Below are 23,798 nucleotides of genomic sequence, written 5' to 3'. Positions count from 1 at the left end.
GTTGACACTGTGCTTGAAGGGATTTGCTTATTTTCCACCTCCTACGTTCCAGGTGATTGAAGTTCTCTCCAGCGCCTCTTCAGAACAGCAGCCCAGACTTACTGTTTCCTGTCAGGGGGACGGAGGCTGGAGCTCCCTAGGCTACAGCAAAGAGCAAAACCTGCTCAAGAATTTTTTAGAATACAGACTGAATCCAGAACCTCACCTCCCTGACATGGACGGAGTATCAGAGTTCACCGAGTATGTATCAAAGACAGTGGATGTGCCATCACCTTTTGATCTCTTGGAACCACCAACCTCTGGTGGGTTTCTGAAGCTGTCCAAACCGTGCTGCTACATTTTTCCTGGGGAAAGAGGAGACTCTGCTCTGTTTGCTGTCAATGGATTCAACATTCTGGTGGATGGAGGGTCAGAGCGGAAGTCTTGCTTCTGGAAGCTGGTTCGCCACCTGGACAGGATCGACTCTGTCCTGCTCACCCATATTGGAGCAGACAACCTCCCTGGTATCAACGGGTTGTTTCAGAGAAAGATTGCAGAGCAGGAGGAAGAGAAGAACCATAAATCTAGCTCCAGTACCAATGGAGACTGGATGAAGAACCTGATTTCTCCTGAGCTTGGGATTGTGTTTTTCAATGTTCCTGAGAAGCTTCGGATGCCTGAGTCCACACTGAAAGTGAAGCGAAGCATCGAGGAAGCATGCCTTACATTGCAATACCTGAACAAGCTTGGTATTACACCTGAACCTCTTCATAGGGTGGTCAGCAACACCATTGAACCTGTCACACTTTTCCATAAGCTTGGCGTTGGAAAGTTGGATATGTATGTTCTAAACCCTGTCAAAGAAAGCAAAGAGATGCAATTTCTAATGCAGAAATGGGCTGGAAACAGCAAGGCCAAGACGGGGATTGTGATGGCCAGTGGTAAAGAAGGAGAAATATCGGTTCCCTACTTGACATCAGTTACAGCCCTCATTGTTTGGATTCCACATCGCCCCACAGAAAAGATAGTCAGGGTGCTGTTTCCTGGGAATGCTCCACAGAACAAAATCTTTGAGGGTCTTGAGAAACTAAAACACTTGGATTTCCTGCGATACCCAGTGGCTACCCAAAAAGATATAACATCCGTCGCACCGCCTCCCATCATTAAACAAACTAAGATACAGTCAAGAACTGATAGCAAAGAAAGTCTTAAGTCTTCCCCTAAACCACACTCTAAGGCATCCAAGAAAGAAGCTACTGGGCCAGAAGATGAATCCAAGACAGACATAATGATAGAAAATAAAGTAGAAAAGAAAGAAGACAAGAAAATGAAAAGTGAAAGTCTAAAAGCCACCAAGCAACAAAAAAATAGCGAGGTGGCCCCTGTGGTACAAAAACTGGAAAAAAAGAAGAAAGTTATAAAGCAGGACAAAACATCCAAAATGGATGAGAAGAAAGATAATGAGAAGAAAGACTTGAAGAAAGAGAAACGTGAAGTAAAGAAGGATGAAAATATCAGAAAAGAAGAGAAAAAAGAACATAATGTCAAGGAAGATAAAAAGAAAGACCCAAGCAAACCAGAGCTGAGAAAAATCACTAAACCTGACCTGAAACCACTAACACCGGAAGTGAGAAGAACTCTGCACAAAGCCAAGGCTCAGACTAAACCTAAGACAGATAAAAATAAAGCAGGTAAAGAGGAAATAGCTGTGAAAAAGCCAGTCGCAAAGAACATTCCTGAAGCGGTAGTGGCAGCTGCTTCACCAGACAGGTCCATCCTGTCATCCCCTGAAGATCTCACCCAAGACTTTGAGACTCTGAAACAAGAGGAGCTGGCCAAACTCAGCAGTGAGACTGTCCAGAATGACGTAGTGTCTGGGCATCCAGCTCACACAGACACAAAACTTACTTCTATGGTCTTATCTGATGAGGAAGTCACATTCCCAGATGACAAATCCCCAGGCCGAGAAGAAGACAACAAACACAAGGGTGCATCACAACAAATGCCAGTCTCTGAAAAGAAAGAAGTCAGCAGTGGCTTTGATAAGAAGTATGAAGAGGAGACTATGGAGAAATATGACAACTACCCAATGAAAGATGACATAAAAGATAGGTCAAAAAAGAGTGACAGCTCGGAGGAGGATAGTGATGTCATCGAAAAAGCTGAACTCGAAGGAACTGAAGATGATGAGGTACTTAAATATAAAACAGAGGAGGCTATAAAGGAAAAATCTGGAAAGGGGTGGGATGTTAATACAAGTGAGCAAAAACTAGGCGCAGCCCCCTTAGCAGCTTCCGCCTCTGAGCAGTTCTCCTACATTCAAGATGAGACAATCCCCGGCTACTCTGAGACTGAACAGACCATCTCTGATGAGGAGATCCATGAAGAAACGGAGGATCGAGTCCCACAACTTCAATATGATGTGGCTGCCTATGACATTTCTGTCCCTGATGTCCCTGGGACATTTGACTCCATGCATGGGATTAAAGAGATGAAAAGCTCTGCCATGACAGGTGCAGTTGATGCCAAACCAAAAACCTTTGTGGTGGGTCATGACCATGAGCTTGCCCCATACCCTGCCATCATTGCTGCTCCACTTGCAGAGGAGGAGCATATCTCCTCTGCCACATCCATCACAGAATATGACAAATTGTCCTCCTTTGCCACGTCTGTAGCTGAGGACCAGTCCATAGCGTCTGTGACAGCACCCCAGACTGACAAGGCAGGGAGGAACTCTCTCCTGCTGGATGCTGTTAACAATGTCCCCTCACGTGCAGAGGCTACCCACGGGAAAGACTATCTTCACTCAGCAGGGACAATCTCACCCACATCCTCTCTGGAAGATGACAAATGTTTCAAGTCTCCCTCATCGGACGAGTACCAACCCAATATTCCTGAAATGGAGGCTGAGCAAAAGATCAAATCACTGAATGAAGAAGAAGAGGAAGAGGAAGATGAGGATGAGGACCAGACACCGAATGTCGACATTCCTTTGGGTAAACTCCAAGAGGGCTATGAACATGCAGCATCCATGATGCTCCAGGAGAAGAAGTCATCCTCTCCCATAATGGCTTCTCCTTCCTCTGCCCTGCAGTACTCTCCTACACAGGCTGACGAGGAAGACCAGCATCTCTTTAATGAAGACCAGATGAAGAGTGGTGCTGCAGTGAAGCCTCTTACACCTCCTCAGTCGTTCTCCCCTGGATTAGAGTCCCACTCCAGGCCAGACAGTGAGGAAAGATGTCCAAGTCCAGATGACAGCACCATGAAACTGGCATCACCGACACACTCTGTGCCAACAAGCAGTGGCTATTCCCCCACAGAAGAAAAGCCTTATAAGACAGAGGAAGATGATAAGATCATGACCAGTACAAACGTTGACACTCAAAAAACAGAAAAATCTGTCACAATTTCAGACAATGCTTCAGTTATTGGTTTGTCTGTTGACCAGACGGCCTTTGAAGCATCTGAGGAATCTGATGAATCTGATGAGGTTGACTACTATTCCAAAAAGGATCTACAGCCAACTGTTAAAGCAAAGCTTATGGAAGCGAAAGAGGGGTGCTTCCTAGATGATGACTACACCTATGAAATAAAATCTGTGAAGACAGAAACAGAACCCAAAGGCTCAGATAAAACACAGGGATCTAGTGACATCGACGAAAAACCAAAAGCTCCCACGATATTCTCAGATGAAGGTGAACAAGAGGAAAACGGCGATTTCGTAAGTGACATGGAACCAAAGCAAGGAGTCAAATTAGACTTTGAGGAAAAAACAGATATAGCCGAGAAAAGCGTTCATTTTAGTCTGTATGATTTTCCAGAAAGGGAGAGCAGAGCGAAAGGTTCAGAACGATATATGAGACAAGACACTCCCTATGTGCACGGCAAAACCTTTTCTTACGGTGACGTCTATGACAGCAAAACAAGCTCAGTGGACTCTGATTCTTATCCACATGAGACCTTTGATATGCTGGAGAAGGACAGCATGAGCACTGAAACAGATTTACCAATGAATGAGCCTCCCTCTGCTGCAACACCTGTGGACAAGTCGTCAGAGAATGAGGGAGTGACAGTTCTTGGCCAAAAAGAATTTTCCACCTCATCGTGGCTTGATTCCCAGAGTGTATCGCCTTCACTTGATAAAGAAGTCAAAGAAAAAGAGACATTTGAGTACAGCAGAGATAGTCAGTTCCCCACAGTGGCTGATAGACCTGAGGTCTCTTTCACTTCTATGTCATCAGCTAAAGACTTTTCCTCTATTAAAGAACAAACTGACACCACAAAGCCCCCAATGTCTTCAGCGTTAGCATTTGGTGAAGATAAACTCACCAAAGAAGACTATGTTGAAAAGGGAGCATCTCTGGAAGTTGACATGCGAAAATTAACTGCAAGGGATGAGGAGGACTATGATGATGACGTCGTGGATGATGATGAGGAGGAGGATGACGATGGAGAAGAGGAGGAAGAGGATTATGTTGTTGATTCGTATCTGGAGAAAGGGGCTAAAGAGAAATCTGAGAAGGATGCACAAAGCCCAGTTAATGAAATTTTCAGTTCAACCAGGCCTGAGCTTACTGCGTCTATGGCTGGATACGGCGATGACAGTCAGGGGAGGACCAGTATGACTGAAACCATCGACAGCTCATTAACACTTGAAGCTGAAGGCGAAACCAAAGAAGGTGCTACAATCTTAAGTGGAAAACCCACAGATTTGGGGGCTACGGGTTTCTCTAAGTACTCCTCAGGGTTTGAATACCCCTACAGAGATGAGGAAAAAAGTTTGTTCTTAGACAAAGGAAAAGACAGTTTCAGTCTAAAACCAACAGAGGACAGTTACTACCATGATGAAAGTGCTCAGCCGTCGGAGTTTGAGAAACAGAAAACACCAGACCTTCTGAGTAAGAGAATACTGGACACAAGTTTTCAGTACACCACCTCTGCCGCTCCTGCGTACTCTTCGTCCTCCGCCTATAGCTACTCATCTTCCACCTCGGGTTCTCTGTCCACCAGTCGACAGTTTGGAGATGACTTGGAAACCCCTGCTTCTGCGGAACCTCTCTTTGAGTACTCATCATTTAAAGAGGAACCCTTTCCAGTCATGGACTCCCCCTTCTCCAGCTCAGGTGGCACTAAAGATGATTATATGGAAGTGTCGGAGAAACATATCACCACTGCAGTGGAGTCAACCTCCACTGTAGCCCACTTCTCACCCCTTAGCTCATTTGAGGAGAACAAATCCTTTCCCTTACTGTCCTCTACTGGGTTTGATGAAGACAAAAAGGAATCTCTGCCTTCATTAAGGGGAGCTGGGGACAAAGACCCACAGTTGGATTGTTTCTATAAGCCCGAATGGTCAGAAGGTTCCAGGATGGACATAACTGATGGGTTTGCAGGTTCAGCAGCAGTGTACTCTCAAATCCCAGAGCTTTCCAAGGAGAATGAGTCGGCCAGCGCAGCTCTGTTTGGTATTACGTCCTCACCATGCCCAAGCACACAAGGAAAGCATTATTTTGAGGAGACTGACAGCAGTGAAGAAGAAGATGAAGCAGCTTATATGCGTGCAAAGACTCACAGAGCTCCTTTGAGTGGCCTCACTGGAAGTCCCATATTTTCTGAAAAATGTGTTGCCCAAGACACCAGTGAGAAGACAGGTGGTACACTCCCTGATGTTCTCAACTCACACAAGCCGTCTCCTCTCCAAGACCGTAAGCCAGATGCAGCCAATGGTCCCACTGAGATTAGGACAAGCTCCCCTGTTCTTGCTGGAGCAACAGCTAGTGGTACAGCTTCAGGCTCGGCCAAGGCTGAAACCAGAGAGGGTGAAGGTTACAGAAGCTCTTATGAGTGTGAAAGACCTAAGCCATCAATGGGGATGGTGCCTGGAGATTCACCTCCTCATTATCGCCATGATGATGAGTTTGAAGAGGAGTGTGAGATGGAGCCAGAGCACCCTGCTCGTCCCCTGTCACTCTCATCAACTGACAAATCCTTCTGCTCTCCATTCTATGCAGAGGAGTGCAGTCATGATGATGATGATGATGATGACGACAGTGACCAAGACATCACTGGTGATGCACCTATGGGAGCTGCTTCCTCTTACCCCACCCGCACCTCTCCCGGATATTCTTCCTCTGAGTACAAGCAGAGAAAAGAGGACCTATCACCCTCCTTCATCAACCCTTGCTTGCAGCAGGTGTCGAGTGACGAAGATGATGAGGAGCAAGGATTCCAAAGTGACCAATCTCAGGAAGGCGATGAACATGACCTGTCTGTCAAGAGAAGGGCTCACAAACAACCCCACCACCTGGGTTCCCACAGCAGGGATAACAGCTCTCTGAATCAAGCTGGGGGTATGTCCACGGGACTGGGTCTGGCTACAGAGGATACCCCACCCACCTCAGTCAGTGAGTCTCTCGGGTCTCAGTCAGACTCTGATATGCCGGGCATGGAAGAATACCCCTCAGTCACTCGTGAAGGCATCATAGACTCAGATGAGGATGCCGACTACATGCCGGCTGATAAATTATCTAACACAAGAGGGGCAAGCTCAAGGATGAGCTCTGACCCTCCTCCCGCAGCCCTCATGGATCCCTACCCACACCCACCACATCCAGATGTTTGTATGGTGGATCCTGACTCTTTGGATCACGGTTTAGTTAAGAAGGAGCCAAAACCTAAAGGTTTGAAGAAGGCCTCAGGAAAAACAAAATCCTCATCTTCCCCAGCCAGGCGCAAGAGGTCACCCGTGCCTGTTAAACAGACACCATCTCCTCGCAGTGGCTCACTGAAGAAGAAAGAGGCAGATAAAAGCTCTCGAATTTCTCGTCTGTCAGATGGACAAGGTTCTAAAGATGAAGACTTCTCCAAGTCAAGCTATAACCCTGGTAGAGGGTTGACTAACGGTCTCAAGAGTAGCTCAGGTGCGTATCATTCACTACCTCTAAAGAAAATGTATAAGTTAAAGGGTTTTTTGTTTTTAGAAAAATGGAATTTACACAATTTTGAAATTGCATTTCATTTCTTTGCTTTCACTCAGGTTCCCAGAAATCTGGCTCAACAGCTGCTCCTGGACTTCCTATTTACGTGGACTTGGCCTACATTCCCAATCACTGCAGTGCTAAGAATGTGGACCAAGAGTTTTTCAAACGTATTCGTTCTGCGTACTACGTGGTGAGCGGCAACGACACAGGAAGCGGTGAGCCGAGTCGAGGAGTCCTAGATGCTCTGTTGGAAGGCAAGGCTCAATGGGGTTCAAACTTACAGGTAACCTTTTCAGATCAAGTCCAACTTATACAGAATTAATTGGTTGTTTATGTGGTGTTTTAAATTTCAGTTTATATGTAGTACCAGGAGGGCAGCATGGTGCAGCCTGTCTGCTCTGTGTAAGCCTGATCCCGTCAGATCTCAGAAGCTAAGCAGAGCAGGATCTGGTTAGTATTTGGATGGGAGACCTCTTTGGAACACCAGCGGCTGTGTGTGTTTTTCCGGGTAAAACTGGAGTTGCGTCAGGAAGGGCATCTGGCGTAAAATTTGTGCCAATTACAAATGTGGATCTGGTTGTATCCGCTGTGACGACCCCGAACTAAACCAGGAGCAGCTGAAGGAACAACAACCAGGAGGGCAGCATGGTGCCTTAGTGGTTGGCACCATTGCCTCACAGCAAGAAGGTCTTGGGATTGATTCCCACCTGTGGCCTTTCTGTGTAGAGTTTGCATGTTCTCCCCGTGTTTGTGTGGGTTTGCGTGGCTTTCTCTCATATCCAAAGACATGCAGGTTAGGTGGATTAGAAACTTTCAATTGTCCGTAAGTCTGTGTGCGGGTGTGAATATGTTTGTTTGTCTATATGTGACACACTGGCGTCCTGTCCAGGGTGTACCCCGCCTCACGCCCTATGACTGCTGGGATAGGCTCCAGCCCCACGTCACTCTTAATTGGACTAAGCGGTTGAAGATGAGTGAGTGAGTGAGTTATTTGTTTTCCGAGACCATAAGTAATTAGACAAAGTCAATTTAAAGTGCATATCTCACTCCAGTGAGTGCTATCTTAAAAAAAAAAATCATACACCAGCTTATAAATCTTCCACGTCTTTAAATTGTGCCACCCCGATATAGCTAATAAAAGTAAAATAATCCACAGTGCATCAGAAAATTCACAGCAGATTAATATCCATTATATTCGTAATCATTACGTAATGCTTGGAACTGACTTGTAGCTAGCTGAGGGTCACTCTGCTCCATCTGCAGCCACTTAGTTTCATGCTCAGATATATGCCAGCACATCCATCCGGGTTGCTTTTTGCATTCAGACCCCCTCCCCCCTCCCCCATCAAATACATCGAAATAAGATTCAAAAGCACAGAGTAATAAATACATACCCTGAGAGATGGATCCAGCTGAGCTCTCCTCCTGTGCTTGCACACAGCAGCCATGTAGAATTGCACATGCTCTGGTTCCAATTGTTATCTCCTTTCAAAACATACAAATTATATGAACACATGACAGTCAGTAAAGATCTGATTGGCGATTGTTGCATTTTTGTTGCTTCTAGGGCTGCCACAACTAGTCCACTAGTCACGACTACATCGACTATTGGGACCGTCGACAACTAATTTATTATTTAAGTCTTTGTTTTTCTCTCAATTCATAGTTTTAGGCAGCGAGCCGTCCTGCCATCATTTGGACGTTCAAATTTTGGGAATGATGGTGGCCGTCTTGTTCAAAGCTGTTTAAAATGCGCAGTTTACCGACGGAGCTGTGTGTGTGTGTGTGTGTGTGTGTGTGTGTGTGTGTGTGTGTGTGTGTGCACGTGGAGTCAACTGGCTGCAGACTGCGAGCGAGGGAACCATCAGTGCGCTTGAGACAGCGAGCGCGAAGATTTTAACCCGAGAGAACATGTAAAAAAACAAACAAAACCAAACCATGGAACTGCTTTACTTCTTTCCAATTTCTCTACCCGCACGGTTCTGACGGCACCGTCCTGTTCACACCATGTGCGCGTCGTATACTGAATTTATGAGATCATGACATGAAATAAACGGTCAAATATCCTTAAAACATCCTTAAAAAATGAGAATATATAAATGAACTGAGAAAAATTACGCCTACACGTTAAAAATAGAACCCTGCTGTGGAGAAGCTGATGTTCAGAGGCACAGATCACAAAAAGCAGGCGAGAACTCTGAACTTTAACAGCTCTTATTTTTAGGGATGTCCCGATCAGGTTTTTTTGGCCCCGATCCGATTCCGGATTTTTAAAGATTTAAAGTATCGGATTGGGACTCGGTATCGAGTCCCAATCCGATACTTTAAAAAACTGAATGAACAATGAACAAATGCTAAATATATAAAAATTTAATTTTAATCACCTTATTTAATTATTTATCACTTAAACAGTGCACTTCTCCTTGAGGTAGCTTGAACAATCAAGTAATAATCTACCAGACTTAAAAAATGTACAAATTTCCATGTTATTTTATTTGTCTAAAAATAAATGTCCAATAAATGTATGTTAAACAAGAAATTATCTAATCTCAAATAACAGGTGGTTTTAATTTATAGATGAAAGGTTTCTAAAGAACCATTTATTGATTTAGCTATTTTAATTACAAGTGTTCTAAACTTTTTAAAACAGTAATCAGAAATTTTGAGGTAACTAACAACAACAACAAAAAACATTTCCAAGGATTTTTCTTCAGACACGTGGTTTCTGCACTGATCTGTGGTTCAAATCCCCGCCTGACTGGAAAATCACTAAGGGCCCTTGGGCAAGGTCTTTAATCCCCTATTGCTCCCGGTGTGTAGTGAGCGCCTTGTATGGCAGCACCCTCACATTGGGGTGAATGTGAGGCATAATTGTAAAGCGCTTTGAGTGTCTGATGCAGATGGAAAAGCGCTATATAAGAGGGTAGGCTGAAAAGTTCGAAGGCTGACTATGATGCAGTTGTCGAATTGAACAAATTCAGGGTTATTTTCTACATAGTTTCCCTGTAATTCCACAATTTTCTTCCAGCGGTGCTTGAGTGCTTCGATTCCCTTGGCATAGAAGCTTTCATCTTGAGAGTCAAACTAGTCCTCAATGGCAGCCATCACCTCATCATTGCTCCGATAGTGCTTCCCAGCCAAGTTTTTTTTCAGGTTTGGGAATAGATGAAAGTCCGAGGGTGCCAAGTCAGGGGAGTATGGTGGGTGATCTACCAGTTCGAATCCACACTCGTGGATAGTGGCCATGGCCACTGTTGACTTGTGAGCTGGTGCATTGTCTTGATGGAACAGCACCCCTTTCGTGAGCTTTCCTGGTCACTTCTTTTTGATAGCCTCGCGTAACTGTCTCAGTAGGTTAGAATAGTACTGTCCATTTATGGTTTGTCCCTTTTCAAGATAGTCCACGAACACAATGCCCTTGGCATCCCAGAAAACTGAAACCATGACCTTCCCCGCAAACGAAACGACCTTGGCCTTCTTTGGAGGTGGTGACCTTGGGTGTTTCCACTGCATTGATTGTTTTTTGTCTCTGGTTCAAAGTGGTCAACCCAACACTCATCCTGGGTAAGAAAACGTTCCATGTAATTGGCTGGATCCTCTTCAAATTGCGCCAAGTTTGCCTTCAACATGACTAGCCTGGTGCGTTTCTGATCAGGCGTCAGAAGACGTGGCACCCACCGAGCTGACACCTTTGACATTCCAAGTTCTTCATGCAGAATGTGTTCACTTCTCTCATGGGATATTCCCACAGCATCTGCTAGCTGATTAATCGTCGATCGTCTGTCGTCCATCACCATTTCATGAACAAGGTCAATGTTTTTCTGGGTTGTGGCTGTTGCAGGTCGCCCAGACCTTGGGTCGTCTTCAATGCTCTCTCTGCCCCTCTTAAATTCAGCTGCCCACTTCTGCACTGTAGATATGGAGGGAGCTTCATCCCCTAATGTAGCAACCATATCCGCATGAATGTCCTTGGGCTTTAACCCCTTCTTATGCAGGTACTTAATCACACCACGATGCCAGATTTTGTCCATTTTTGCCGTTTCCCTCTACCACGAACTTTCAAACTTGGCTATGAACCACAAACTACCTCACAACCTGGAAGAAAAAAACACAGTCATCAGAAGAGTTGAACTTAATGCATGCCAAGTTTTACTGAAATGGCATTTCTCCTTCAATTTCAATTCAATTTATTTCCTTTATATAGCGCCAAATCACAACAGAGTTGCCTCAAAGTGCTTCACACAGGTAAGGTCTAACCTTACCAACCCCCAGAGCAACAGTGGTAAGGAAAAACTCCCTCTACCTCAAGCAGACCAGACTCAAAGGGGTGACCCTCTGCTTGGGCCATGCTACAAACATAAATTACAGAAATAATTCACAGAACAATTCACGGACGAATATACAAGAATTGCTGTTGGTTCACAGGACAGGAGGATCGCCAACACAAACACAACTCCCATCTCTGGATGGAGCTGCACCTTAAACAGAGAAAAAACAGAATCAGGCATCAGAAAGACAAAAAATACTGTATAATTTGCCAGCATTAATCAACAAGAAAAACAGAAGAAATACTAAGGTGATCGCCGGCCGCTAGCCCTAAATTTCACTAAAAGACCCAGAATTTCGGTGAAGTTGAGGCTGCGGCCCACTTCAATTACTAATAACATGAATTAAAAGAGTAAAAAGCGTAAAACAAAACTGCACCAGTATGCTAGCCATATGAAAGGGAAAATAAGTGCGTCTTAAGTCTGGACTTGAAAGTCTCCACAGAATCTGACTGTTTTATTGATGCGGGGAGATCATTCCACAGAACAGGGGCACGATAAGAGAAAGCTCTGTGACCCGCAGACTTCTTATTCACCTTAGGGACACAAAGTAGTCCTGCATCCTGAGAACGTAAAGCCCGGGCCGGTACGTAAGGTTTAATTAGGTCAGCTAGGTAGGGAGGTGCCAGTCCATGAATAATTTTATAGGTTAGTAGCAGAACCTTAAAATCTGATCTCACTGGGACAGGAAGCCAGTGAAGAGACGCCAAAATGGGTGTAATGTGGTCAAACTTTCTGCTTCGTGTCAAAAGTCTGGCTGCAGCATTCTGAACAAATTGGAGACCCCTAATGCTAGACTGCGGTAAACCAGAAAATAGAAAATTGCAGTAGTCCAATCTAGAAGAGATGAACGCATGGATCAGGGTCTCAGCATCAGCCATAGACAGGATGGGACGAATCTTCGCTATATTTTGCAGGTGGAAGAAAGCAGTCCTAGTAATATTTCTAATATGGAGACCAAAGGACAACGAAGGATCAAAAAGCTTCGAAAGTTCAAAAGTCAACTTGAAAAGTAAAAGGGAAAAAAAGAACAACTTACATTTGCATCCTGACAGTCCTCAGTGTACCCCTCTGATGCTTTATCAGTGTTCAACAAGTTCAGAGCAGCGCAGTGAACGTGAATGAAGATGGAAGCTCTTTAAGATGCGCTCCTAAATGTGATGAGTGTGCACGTCGCTCGTGCGCACACCATCTCTCGCTCCGTTTTGCAGACAAACGATTACAGGACAATTTGTTTTTTTCTTTTTGTTAATCAGATGACAGATCGTCGCCCTGAGGACTTGGTCAGCACCGGGTCCTGCTGCGCACGGAAGGATGACTGAGCAAGAGTTTCGGTGGGAAAGTGTTCATCATCCTCTTGTCATTCCATCGAGGTGTCAGGATGAGCGCGTGAACACACAAACAGCAGTTCTGTGAAAGAAACATTGCACGCGTAACTCCCCCCCACCTCTGTCCGGGTTACAATTCCATCTCCCAAATTCACGGCGCTACACTTGTTCCCTTTTCTCCTCTGGAATCGGTTTCAGCCGCACGCGTGTGCGAGAATGTCCGGTTGAACTTATGTTTTTTCTTTAGTTCAATTTTAAAAAAAAAAGATTGGTTTGAACTTTGACCGCGTCAGCCTGCCGACAAGTGGCAATGCGCGCTCCCGTCAGAAGCGTCGCGTCAGCTTCTGATGCCTCTAAAAAGCAACATGTCTCACGCCTCTGACGCTTCCGACGTGTGAAAGGCCCATTAATCTGCAATAATGAGCTTGAAATAGTGCTGATCAAAATAATGAGGATAAAATCTATATCGGATTCCTGATCGGGATGCAACATCCGATTTCGATCAAGTCTGAAACCATGTGATCGGGCCCGATTTCCGATCACGTGTTCGGATCGGGACATCCCTAGTTATTTTACAAAGGTATGTATTTATTCAATCTTAAGCTTAATGCAGTGTTCAACCACAAAACGTGACTGATGAGGAGAAAGAAAAATTACTTAAAAATGACTTCATCACACTAAATGAACTGGAGTCAGAATAAAAATACAAGCTGCTGATTTTTGTTATTTTTCAAAATTATTATAAGCTGCAGCTATATGTTTTATTAATTTCAAAGTGAATTACCTCTTATTGTATTCTGATTTATTTATACAAAAAAAATATGGGGAGTCAAATCAGCCTGCATTGTTTTGTTCAGTTTATATCAAAGTTTTCCTGCACATCTGTGTATTTTTTCCTTCCTTATAAGAGTTTGGTGTTTGCATTTGCTCCACAAAGTTTTAAAACACAGTAAAATGTTCACACTTTTCTTTACAGCAGTTCTGTAGTTTCAAAAATGCAACAGCAACAACCACAAATCAGAAAAAGTTGGGACTATATGTAAAATGAAGATAAAAATAAAAATGTTGCACTATTCCCAGTTTCTCCACTCACAGAAGCCAAACATTCTTCCAGAGTTGTGTCTTGGTGGCTTCCCTCACTTGTCTTCTTCCAGCATGGACATTTAGTTTTTGAGAACTGCCTACCTGACACAGATTTACCATAAAGTACCACACTGTTTGTATTTCTGAATGATTGATGTAAATGAAGTCTAAGAAATAGTCACTGATTTGGAAATGTTCATGACTTCATCCCCTGACGTTTCTCAGAACATGCTGCAAGCCTTAATTTAGGAAATTACGTATGATCCGACTAGTCGACTAATCGCCAAAATAATCGTTGACTAGTCGACTATCAAAATAGTCGTTTGTGGCAGCCCTAGTTGCTTCCATCTGTCATTTGTCCATTCACAGTCTTTGATCCGGTAAGTAGGTAACGCTCTTAAATGGCTGGCGGTGGGTCCAGTGTACATGACACGTTTATCACGTTAATGGCCCATCACCCGGCATACGACGATTCCTCAACAAAGGGAAAAAAAGTAAAAAAGTCACAAATCGTTGACAAAAGGTGGATGAATGAGCTTTATCACCGAATAGCCTGCGAATCATGAGCGTGAAAGGGATGAAAGAGGAACAAAACAAAACCGAAGCTAACGATCTCGACGCTTTAAACGAAATGCACCTGGAGCCACTGCTGGAGCAGTGTGTGTCTGCATCGCTGCGTTCCAGGACTCGGCGCTGAGACGGAGCTCAGCTGGAAACAGAAGCACGTGATCCAACCCATTGTGGAGATCTGTGCGCACGTCAGTGGATCCACCTGCTCTGGTTGCTCGTCCAAAACAAAAGAGGGATCATCTCCATCATCAGAATCCTCACTGTCTGGTTCGTACTCTGATGACATGCTGCACACTCCATCTTGCTCCAATTAAAAAAAAAACAACAAAAAAAAACGCTCAACATTTATAACATGCCTCATTTTTACAAAACAAAAACAAACAAAAAAACCACCACCACACTAACCACACACGTGAAATACTCCACCAAAATTATACACACTGCAAACATGCCAGATATTTCTCAAATCTGTCAAATACCAAAATTCTAATCACTGTCTGTACACCCGAAATGCGCGCGTATGAGAGAGGGAGGGAGAGAGAGAGAGAGAGAGAGAGAGAGAGATAGCGCTGTCTGTCTCTCTTTGACTTTTTTTTTTCAAAACCCTGCTGTTTCTGATCACCTCATGCACGCACTGTGTATGTCGTTCAGATACACACACACACACACACACACACAGGCACGTGCTTCACCTTCTCTCCTGTTAATCACACGGGGTAAAACGAGGCTGATCGCGCTCCTGCAGAATTTGTTCGAATTTTTCAACAGTTTAAAATCCGGATGAAGCGCCAGCTGCAGGAACGAAGCTGCACGAAGGTTAAATGATGCCAACAAAAGCCCAGATTTCTTATTTCGTTTGGGCTTCGTTGCTCCTCGTTAAGTGCTGTGTGACCGAGCCTTAAGATTGCAGCAGCAGTCAGTTTCTCTCAAAGTCTTCCTGCTCCCACATTTAAACACGCAGATACATTTCTTCTTTTTCTGCGACTCGGGCTCCAAGTAGTTTCGGAGGCGCATTTCTCATGCTATGGTTGGCTGCAGTTTCTCCAGTCTTTCTGGGAGGCGTGTACAAACCTCTTCCACTTCTCCCTCAAAAATCATATCCGTAGGAAAACTATAATTAATTAACACCATGACTGGTTATGATGGACCCTCCCAAAACACACCTGTTCACCATTCCGACATATTCACCATCAAAGTCCACAAAACAAACAAACAAACAAAAAACACTTGTTTTGAGCTGCAAAAAATTCTGGTTTTCCCCATTCATTTCAGTTAATGGCTCCAACTGGGTGGCCCCTCACTGAAGTCAACATTTCTGAGCGTTAAATCAGCGGCAGATGAAATCAAGCTAATTTCCCCATGTTTTAATTTCTCAGGGCATATGGCACCAAAATTAAAGCACAACACATCAATATTTTCATAATTCTCAAGTCACTGACAAATCAGTGTCGTAAATGTTCATCTCTTCCTCCTCTGACTTGGCCAAAGAAAACTGGGTGTGAAAGCGATGGTTCAATAACAAATAACAATTAAATTTGTCCAATTACTTATGGACTGAAAATTGAGGGATAATGTATAAACATAGTTTTAATTCCTAAATTGTTAGATATTTTTGTTCGTCTTGAACTAAAGTTGATCATCTACATGACGTGCACAAATTGATTGGTTAATTTCAGCTCCATTGTCGCGGTGTACTGATGCAAAATGGCAAATATTGCGTCCGCTATCCAAATACTTATGGACCAGACTGTCGCTGTATTAGATGTGTCACATCCCGCTCAAACGCTCATCTCCACCCTCAGGTCACGCTGATTCCCACCCACGACACGGAGGTGACCCGCGACTGGTACCAACAGACCCACGAGAGGCAGCAGGAGCTGAACATCATGGTCCTGGCCTCCAGCAGCACCGTGGTCATGCAGGACGAGTCTTTCCCCGCCTGCAAGATTGAGTTTTAAGACCACGCCCCCTTCCCGTCTCCGATGTCCCAGCTGGCTTCTGTTTTTTGATTGTTCCTTTCTGCAGACTCGCATCCAAATCTGGTCTGTGCTTCGGGAAAGCCCCCTGGAACAGATCTGGATAACAAGTCTGATGGTATTTTCTAGATTTTTATTCATTTCTAAACTGCTCGTGAGTTTCACTGTTTGTATTACAAATGTAGTTTCATGACAAACTGTCCTGCACTCGGTGATGATTTTGTCTTCGGTCTTGTCTTTTTGTAAACCCTGCTTCTTCATCTGTTGTTCAAAATAATACATGCCGAAATCGCGACAGAGCCACAAAGGAACAAACTTGTATGCTATGGTTTACATGGGGGGAAAAACCCCCCAGAAAAGCTTGGTTGTCTGTTTTGTAGTTGGCCTAAATCAAAGCACAATTAATGGAACCTCACACACAACACAACTGATCAAATTAAGTGGTTTAGTGACGACCTGAATGATTTTACTTTCCCTTTCAGTCTGAGTGTTGTGCCTCCTACTGGTGTAGTAAGATAGAAAACGCCCCCTCGCGGTCGTCCAGCAAGAACTCTGACTATAGTTGCCGTAGCGTAGCATAAATCCACTTCCGTTGTGGTGATTCATGATATTTCTACGATTATCTCAAAGTGAAAATCAGTGGATTCAGTTTGAGTTTCTTACAGTGGAGTTTTCTACAACCTTTTCTGTAGTTTTGTGTACTTTTTCCCTCCCCGTGTGTTTCCATTTCCCATGTGGCTGCAGAGGAGAACGGTCGGTGGCAAATCCGTTGATTGTATCTTGAACGGCACTTTGCGTTCACAGCTGTCATTATGTAGAAGTGCGGTTAAGAGGGCGAAGAATGTATTCCACTGCAACAGCAGGAAGGTGTGGCTACTGATTGGCTGATGCAGACGTGGGTTTGATTGATGCTGGAGCTCCAAATGTCACCCACATGTGCCTTTCTGTCCCGCTGTGCCGGAGGGAGCGCGCAGGTCCGTCGTGTGGTCGGGACGCTTCCGTCCAGCATTGTGAGTTTTGTGTTTTGTGAGATCGTTAGCGCACAGATAGCGAAGGTCCAAACGCTACATCCGGAGAATCAAACGTCAAGTTTATTCTCAGTGCATTTTTTTAAAGTTTCCACTTCACCGAGAAGCACAAATGGCACCCGGACAAGAAACCCAGTGAGCAAACACTACAAGCTGTCTCTGCCACTTTCAGATTTTCAGTATTTGCAGTTTATAAAGTATTAAAGTATGTGCACTGAAAATATATGTCTTTTTGACATTGGTAATTTATTTAATTCATTCAGAAGCTTGTTTTCTTAATTGTACCACTGATGACCTCTTTTTTGTTGTTCAGTGGACAGTTTAACAGACACTTTATATAGATGTTTTAATTTGATAAATTACTTTAGTGTTTTAAGATGTGTTTAAATAATAATAAACCGCAGGACCAATGGGCTTTATAATCCAGTGATGCGCGTACATAAAGGCGTGTTTTAAAATAGTGGAGTGTGCAGACGGCACAGTCTGAGTGTTTGGGCTCCAGCTGACTTGAATGTGAAGAAGCAGTTTACCTTTATGTTCTCCATGGAGGACTTTGATTTCCTGGTTGCCTTGGTTACCATGCATCCTACGCTGCAGCTCTTTTTCATAGACTTATTGGTTACGCTGCCATTAACGGCAACGTCCTTGTAGCCTGTAATACATCCAAACCCAGAGTAAAAAAATAAAAATAAATCATTTACCAGAAGATTCTGCACTTCATACCCCTCCAGGGCTTTGACGCGTTTTACAGAAAAGATAAAAGCAAAACGTAAACATGAGTATGTATACAGCATTAGATGGCTGAGCCTGTCAGTTATTCAATGAAAGCTACACACATTAACCACGTAATGCTGCACCTGCATAACAGCAATATAACTAGAGCAGCGCGCTCGTAGAGCGCAAACACCCGCCAACACTAGTTTTGTATTTGACAGGGAGGAGCAGCCCGGCACTCCAGATCAGATCCACATCGAATCTTATGTTTCGATAGAGACTGCTCGTCGGCACCTCACTGTCAAATAAGAGTGACAGAAGCATTTTTATTGATATATGATACAAAATATACATCAAATGCGCTTTTCAATGTTAAAATCAAATGTGCACTAAATCCGCTATATGGATCAGATGCGGATCAAATTTAGTCTGTTCATTGAGAGTGGCAGTTTGCACCTCAGTGTCATAAATGAGAATGACTGGGGCGCTGTTGATTGAGATATAATGCAAAATGTACATTAAATGGGCTTTTCAATATTACATTTAAATGACCACAAAAACCACAATCCAGATCAGATCCAGATCAAACTTTGCCAGGTGATAGTGAGTGACAGTCTGCACCTCACTTTCAAATATGAGTGTGATTGGGGCACGTTTGATTAAGATATAATGTAAAATATACATTAAATGGGGTTTTCAGTGTTAAATTTAAATGGCCACAAAATCTGTAATCTGTTTCAGAACAGGATCAAACTTTTGATAAAGGATACGATCCTACATAACACTCTCAGTTATGAAAGAAATTTGATCTTTTTGACAGTTACGAATTTTTGAAAATTCATTCAGTGTTATAGATATAGATAGGGATTCTCCCAATTTTCCAAGATTTTTCCTGACTTTGACCTTTGTCCTATGAGCTTGAAAATTTAATCAGTTCTTGCCTATCAGGATATGAATCCTCTGTAAAAATGTCATGACATATGAAACATTGTGGGCTAAAACATAACCTGCACTCAAACGTTGTTGGTGTGGGTAAAAAACACACAGGAAAGCATCACTTTAAAAAGTAAAAGCACACGTACACAATTCAGATCCTGCTGGGTTTAAAGATACAACATTCCTTTAAAGATTCTACTAAAAGTAAAGTCTTCTTAAAGAGACAGTAACTAGTGTCTTGAGCTAATGTGACGTATTTCAGTGATTAAAAACATTTGTGCAAGATATATTGCTGAGAATGGTTTGATTCAAAAGTGGGCGTGGCTTGGCAAACATAGGGAGGGTCTGTGGAGAATCACATCGGGATGCCACCGATTCTCCTCCACTTAGACCCCTTACACCAGTTCTTGGACCAGCCTCTTCCAAGTAAATTATTTTAGCCACTTGGACCACAACTGAGGAAACCTGGGTGATGAGACATTTTTTTTTCTTAATTTTCTCTTTTACACACCTCAATCTATTACAACTGACAAGCTAATGAGGTCAGGTTGTTATTTATCTGCGTGATGAGTCATGAAAAACACACAACCACTTGCCAGAACAGGGATTTTCATGTATAAATATAACTTTGTGCTTTTAGTCCCATCTAGGACAGAGGCCCACACAATACAGTTTGACTCACCATCTGTAGTTGAGTGATCCTCAGCCTATTTATAGAGGAATCAAAACACTGTGCTCCTTCAAGCTTACGCCTTGTCCTATTGCAGTCATGTTGGGTGATGGTCTGTCTTGTTGGTCAGGCTGCTTTTATAAGTTGGATAAGGCTGATCCTCCTGCCAGGATGTTGGACATCTCCAGTGCCAGGTTTCTGGTTGCTGAGATGACAATAGGACCATAACCCCACCAGGTGGGTGAAGATGCCACTCCCTTGGCATTGTAAACGGTGTCATCTCTATAGATTAGAAGAAAGGATTCTTTGTCCCGCTCTGGAAAGGAAAGCATGATTGCCTGGATTGCAACTACTACAGGATTAACAGGATTCAGTTCCTCAGCGCTCAGTGAATAGTGCAGACTTATGCCCAATGTGTCCACCACCAGACGCGTACTGACTGAACGCAAACGCAAATACTGGTCGCGTTTCTTTGCAGACGATGCAGATTTCTTTCCATAGTGTTTGATTTGGTTGTTCGGCAGCTAAGTGGGACATCCTGAGAACTCACAGAATCTGTAATAGGTTCCTGGACATCATTCCTGGCTGGTATATAGGGACTGTGACTGCTGAATTCTTGCACTTGAGAAGGGTATGTTCTGGTTCTTCCTCTCTCCCTTCCTTGGAAGCAGTGGGTTTTGGGTAGGGTTGTGTAGTCCAGCGACTTAAGTGCCTTTTTCAGTGAGGAAAGGTTTATGGACCTTGACTTTGTGGACGATGCTGTGGTCTTTGCAGAATCAATGGATGCCCTGATTGGAGCGCTTTCAGTGAGTTTGACATTATTATCTATGTGTTACTGGTGGCTTAAGATGAGAAATTCCACTTGCATTGTGAAGGAACATCAGTTACAAAATTCTGGCTTCTTTCTTTGGGCATGATCAAGTGTACATGTGTCAAAGTGAAGAGTGACCCAGCGGCTGGGAAAAGGCCAAGGAGATGTTGGGATACTTTTGAGAGATGGAGATGGACTGGTTGTCTACCTGAGTGGTTAATCTCCAGAAGGTGGTTCCATGGTGTGGTGCATGCACCCAGACATGTCCAAAAACCAAACAGAACAACTTTCCATTATGTAACATTTCATGACAAATATTTTCTCGAGTTTTGACATAAGATGCATTTTGGAAAATATGCATTCTTCATCATCTTGCGTTCGGCAAACACTCGGTGAACACATAAAACACCAAGTTTAAAAAAAAAAAAAAAAAAACTAAGTGCAGTAAGTATAAGAACTGCAAAAAGAGTTTTACTAGAAATACAAAAGCAATGTTATTTGAAATAAAAACATAGTTGGACAAAACTATGGTGAAGTTTTTACAGTACATTATATTCATATACCATATTTTCTAGAGTATAAGTTGCCTTTTTTTTCTTTTTTTTTACTAGTTTGGGAGGTTGTGTGACTTAAGCTCTGTTACAACTTACATACCTAAATATGCATTTGTTATTATTAATAATATAATAATAAGGGCTTTCCCAGGAATCAATGCACTAAAATCCAGTGGAAAATCCAGTAATAAAGGTACAGTACAACAGTGCACACAAAATTACAAATTAAAGAGCTGATGAAATAATTGGACTCATTTTTTGTTGTAGTGTTTCTGATGCTGTGGGCCAGCAATCCACATTCATCAGATAACATCCAGTATGCTGTCAAATGCATGCTTATTGGTCCATCTTGTTTACTTTTGGAATTTAAAAGTCCTTATGTTAAACCACATGCTGTGGTGTGTGGATGTGCCACACTGAGCTCATGTCTGTTGTTAAACACTGGTAAAAAGTGGATTCCATTTACAGAAAAAAGTGACTTGCGTATACTCTGGATAATGTGTATGTTAAGAATTTTGCGCATGTATAGGAACCAAATTTACATCACTGCATTCAAGGAAAAGTGACAAGATTAATGTAAAATTTAGATATTTAGATTATGTGTCTCGTTCTCATTGGAAAATTAATGGCTCAGCCATATTCCCAGTGTGACCATTGGCTATAATTTCTACCATTTTGTAAAAAGGCTTTAAACTTGTATTTAAGTATTGCATTGCATTGTATTGCAGTTTTTCCTTTTGGCTGTTACTGAAGCAAATAACTGCTGAAGTTGACAAAACGCTATTTCTGCACAGCTCTGTGGGGCCACAAGTTTAACCAGCGTGATGGTCACTTGACATTAAGCTAATACTCGGCTGCAGATGATCAATATGTGAAGTCAAGTGGAGACATTGAGTTTAATTTTCTGCTGAATATCCGTCCACCTTGTGCTGCTTATTGCACGCAGCACGTCTCACGGCGTGGTGCTGGAGCCCGTCCCAGCTTCCACTGGGTGAGAGGCTGCTGAAGATCTGCACATCATACAGTGTTGAGTTTTGATGAAAGCGTTAATATCAGTGACGTTGGTGTTTGTGTTTTTAACCCGTCAGTCAGCAACAGTGTAAAATCTGCATTCCTACTCAACACTCTACCCCATAATAACTTACATGAAACCAGACTGCCAGGCATGGCAAAACGCTCTTCACTTATCTCTACAGTTATTACAAAGAAATTATATATAGATTTGTTTTTTAAGTAACCACTGTCCAAAACCCGCTCACCGCACACAATCACATGTAACTGCTGAATTTTAGTTTTGTGCAAAAAAAAGTTGAAATACCGTGTGGCATGAAACAGCTCATCGTAGAGACTGCTGGTTTCCAACAAGCCCTGCTTCTGTAACTGTGCATGTGTAATGTTTAAGTTCTCCTGTATTGTAACAGCCGAAGATAATTTGACGATGTTTTAAAAGATGTATATTTAAGATGCAGACGTGCGCAGCACAGACAAGGCACGTATGACCCGACTGTGCTGCAAGAAAAGCGCCTCGTGATCATTGTCCTCTTTTCTGCTTCATGGTTTCATCTCGTTTTAAGTGCAATACTCTCTTTAAATGCTTAAAGTAGTATACAGATTTATTGTTAAAAGGTAACTCGCCAATAAAATATCATTTACTGAAGAAGCATGTCTTTTTGTGTTGCTGTATGAACATTACACCCACTACAGAATGATGATACAAGGGCGGGTTTTGCCACCATGGTACAGAAATATAACCACGATGCACAATGACTTATTAAAATGACTAGGGGTCATCCATGGACTAAGTGATTTGATTTTGAAAAAAATTGTTTGAAATTAAAGGTTTATTTATATTTGTTGTTAGACAGATGTGCACATAACTGGTGCTCAGGTGCTTGTGCATGCTAAAAATTGATGCGCAGCAGAAAAACGTGGAGGAAAGGTTTTTCCCCATGCTTTTGTCATTACTGAGAAGTGTTTTCCTCTACGTTTCTTGCTGTGCATCATTTATTTTCAGCATGCATGAGCACCACTTATGTGCACGCCTAAGTACGGAAGCCATTTAGCATGGCTATTGCTGCGAGGAATGGTGAACAGCATTGTGATGTAATGTAGCAGTTATCACCATGGAGATAAGGAGTTATGTTTTTCAGTGTTCAGTTACAGTCACCCATTTAAAACGCTACTGTCAGCGCGCTGCCGCTGAAGGCTGCACATCCTGTCCTTGGAAAAAATGTTTCATCCGTATCGTTCCAATCTACAAATCTGTAAATGGGTGCACCTATAGGCCTCAGGGCCAATATACAAGGGGTGATTGAGACTTGAGCCTCACCCAGAAAAAGTAGGGTGTGTTTCACCATCTTTTGTGTCCAGAGAAAAACATTTCTCAGCATTGCACCCAGTGAGTCATAATTTCACACATTCTTGACAAATGTCGGTTTCTCAGAATGCAGAAGATGGAGAAGCACGTCCTACTTGTTCTGGGTCCAACACTTGTCAATCGCCCCTCGTAGGATAAGGTCAGTTTAGAGTTTGGAGATTTCTCTCATATGACAATTTGTCAAAGGTGAGCTGTCAGAGGCTTGATTACCAACATTGGGCTTCATGCAAGAACCACTGTAGTAACAGGTTCATTCATAAGTGGCGGGGCCGAGGGTATGAGTGATTCAAGAGAACTTACCACTTTCACCAATTTTATCATATTCTGAGAATTCTAGTTTTTTTTCATGGTGTGGACAAAAATCGAGTGGTTCAGACCATTATTGCTTATTATTAAAATAAAGAATACACAATCTTACATCGTCAATATGATCAAACATTGCAAACTAATCTGAATTTTGACAC

At 43.0% G+C, this 23,798-nt stretch overlaps 1 protein-coding gene and 1 long non-coding RNA gene across 4 annotated transcripts in view; one reads left to right on the top strand and one right to left on the bottom strand.

Moving 5' to 3' along the window:
- Positions 1–16,518, top strand: part of map1aa (microtubule-associated protein 1Aa) — a 139,743-nt gene extending 123,225 nt beyond the window's left edge. For 2 of the 3 annotated variants that reach the window (XM_034194115.1, XM_034194129.1), the window contains 3 exons: positions 53–6,902; positions 7,019–7,245; positions 16,071–16,518. In XM_034194115.1, coding sequence (XP_034050006.1) covers positions 53–6,902; positions 7,019–7,245; positions 16,071–16,226 — 7,233 coding nt within the window. In that variant the 3' untranslated portion in view covers positions 16,227–16,518. The remainder of the gene's footprint in view (positions 1–52; positions 6,903–7,018; positions 7,246–16,070) is intronic. The other variant, XM_034194122.1, reaches the window with a different exon arrangement.
- Positions 11,251–22,344, bottom strand: LOC117531096. The gene is made up of 3 exons (XR_004566520.1): positions 22,217–22,344; positions 16,862–16,867; positions 11,251–11,261 (listed from the first exon to the last, which is right to left on the bottom strand). It is a non-coding gene; the product is annotated as an uncharacterized LOC117531096 (long non-coding RNA).
- Positions 22,345–23,798: the final 1,454 nt, after the last annotated feature.

Source organism: Thalassophryne amazonica, chromosome 2 (genome assembly GCF_902500255.1).
Source record: "Thalassophryne amazonica chromosome 2, fThaAma1.1, whole genome shotgun sequence".
In the NCBI taxonomy this organism is placed as follows: domain Eukaryota; kingdom Metazoa; phylum Chordata; class Actinopteri; order Batrachoidiformes; family Batrachoididae; genus Thalassophryne; species Thalassophryne amazonica.
This window is presented reverse-complemented; position numbering and strand designations above follow the sequence as displayed.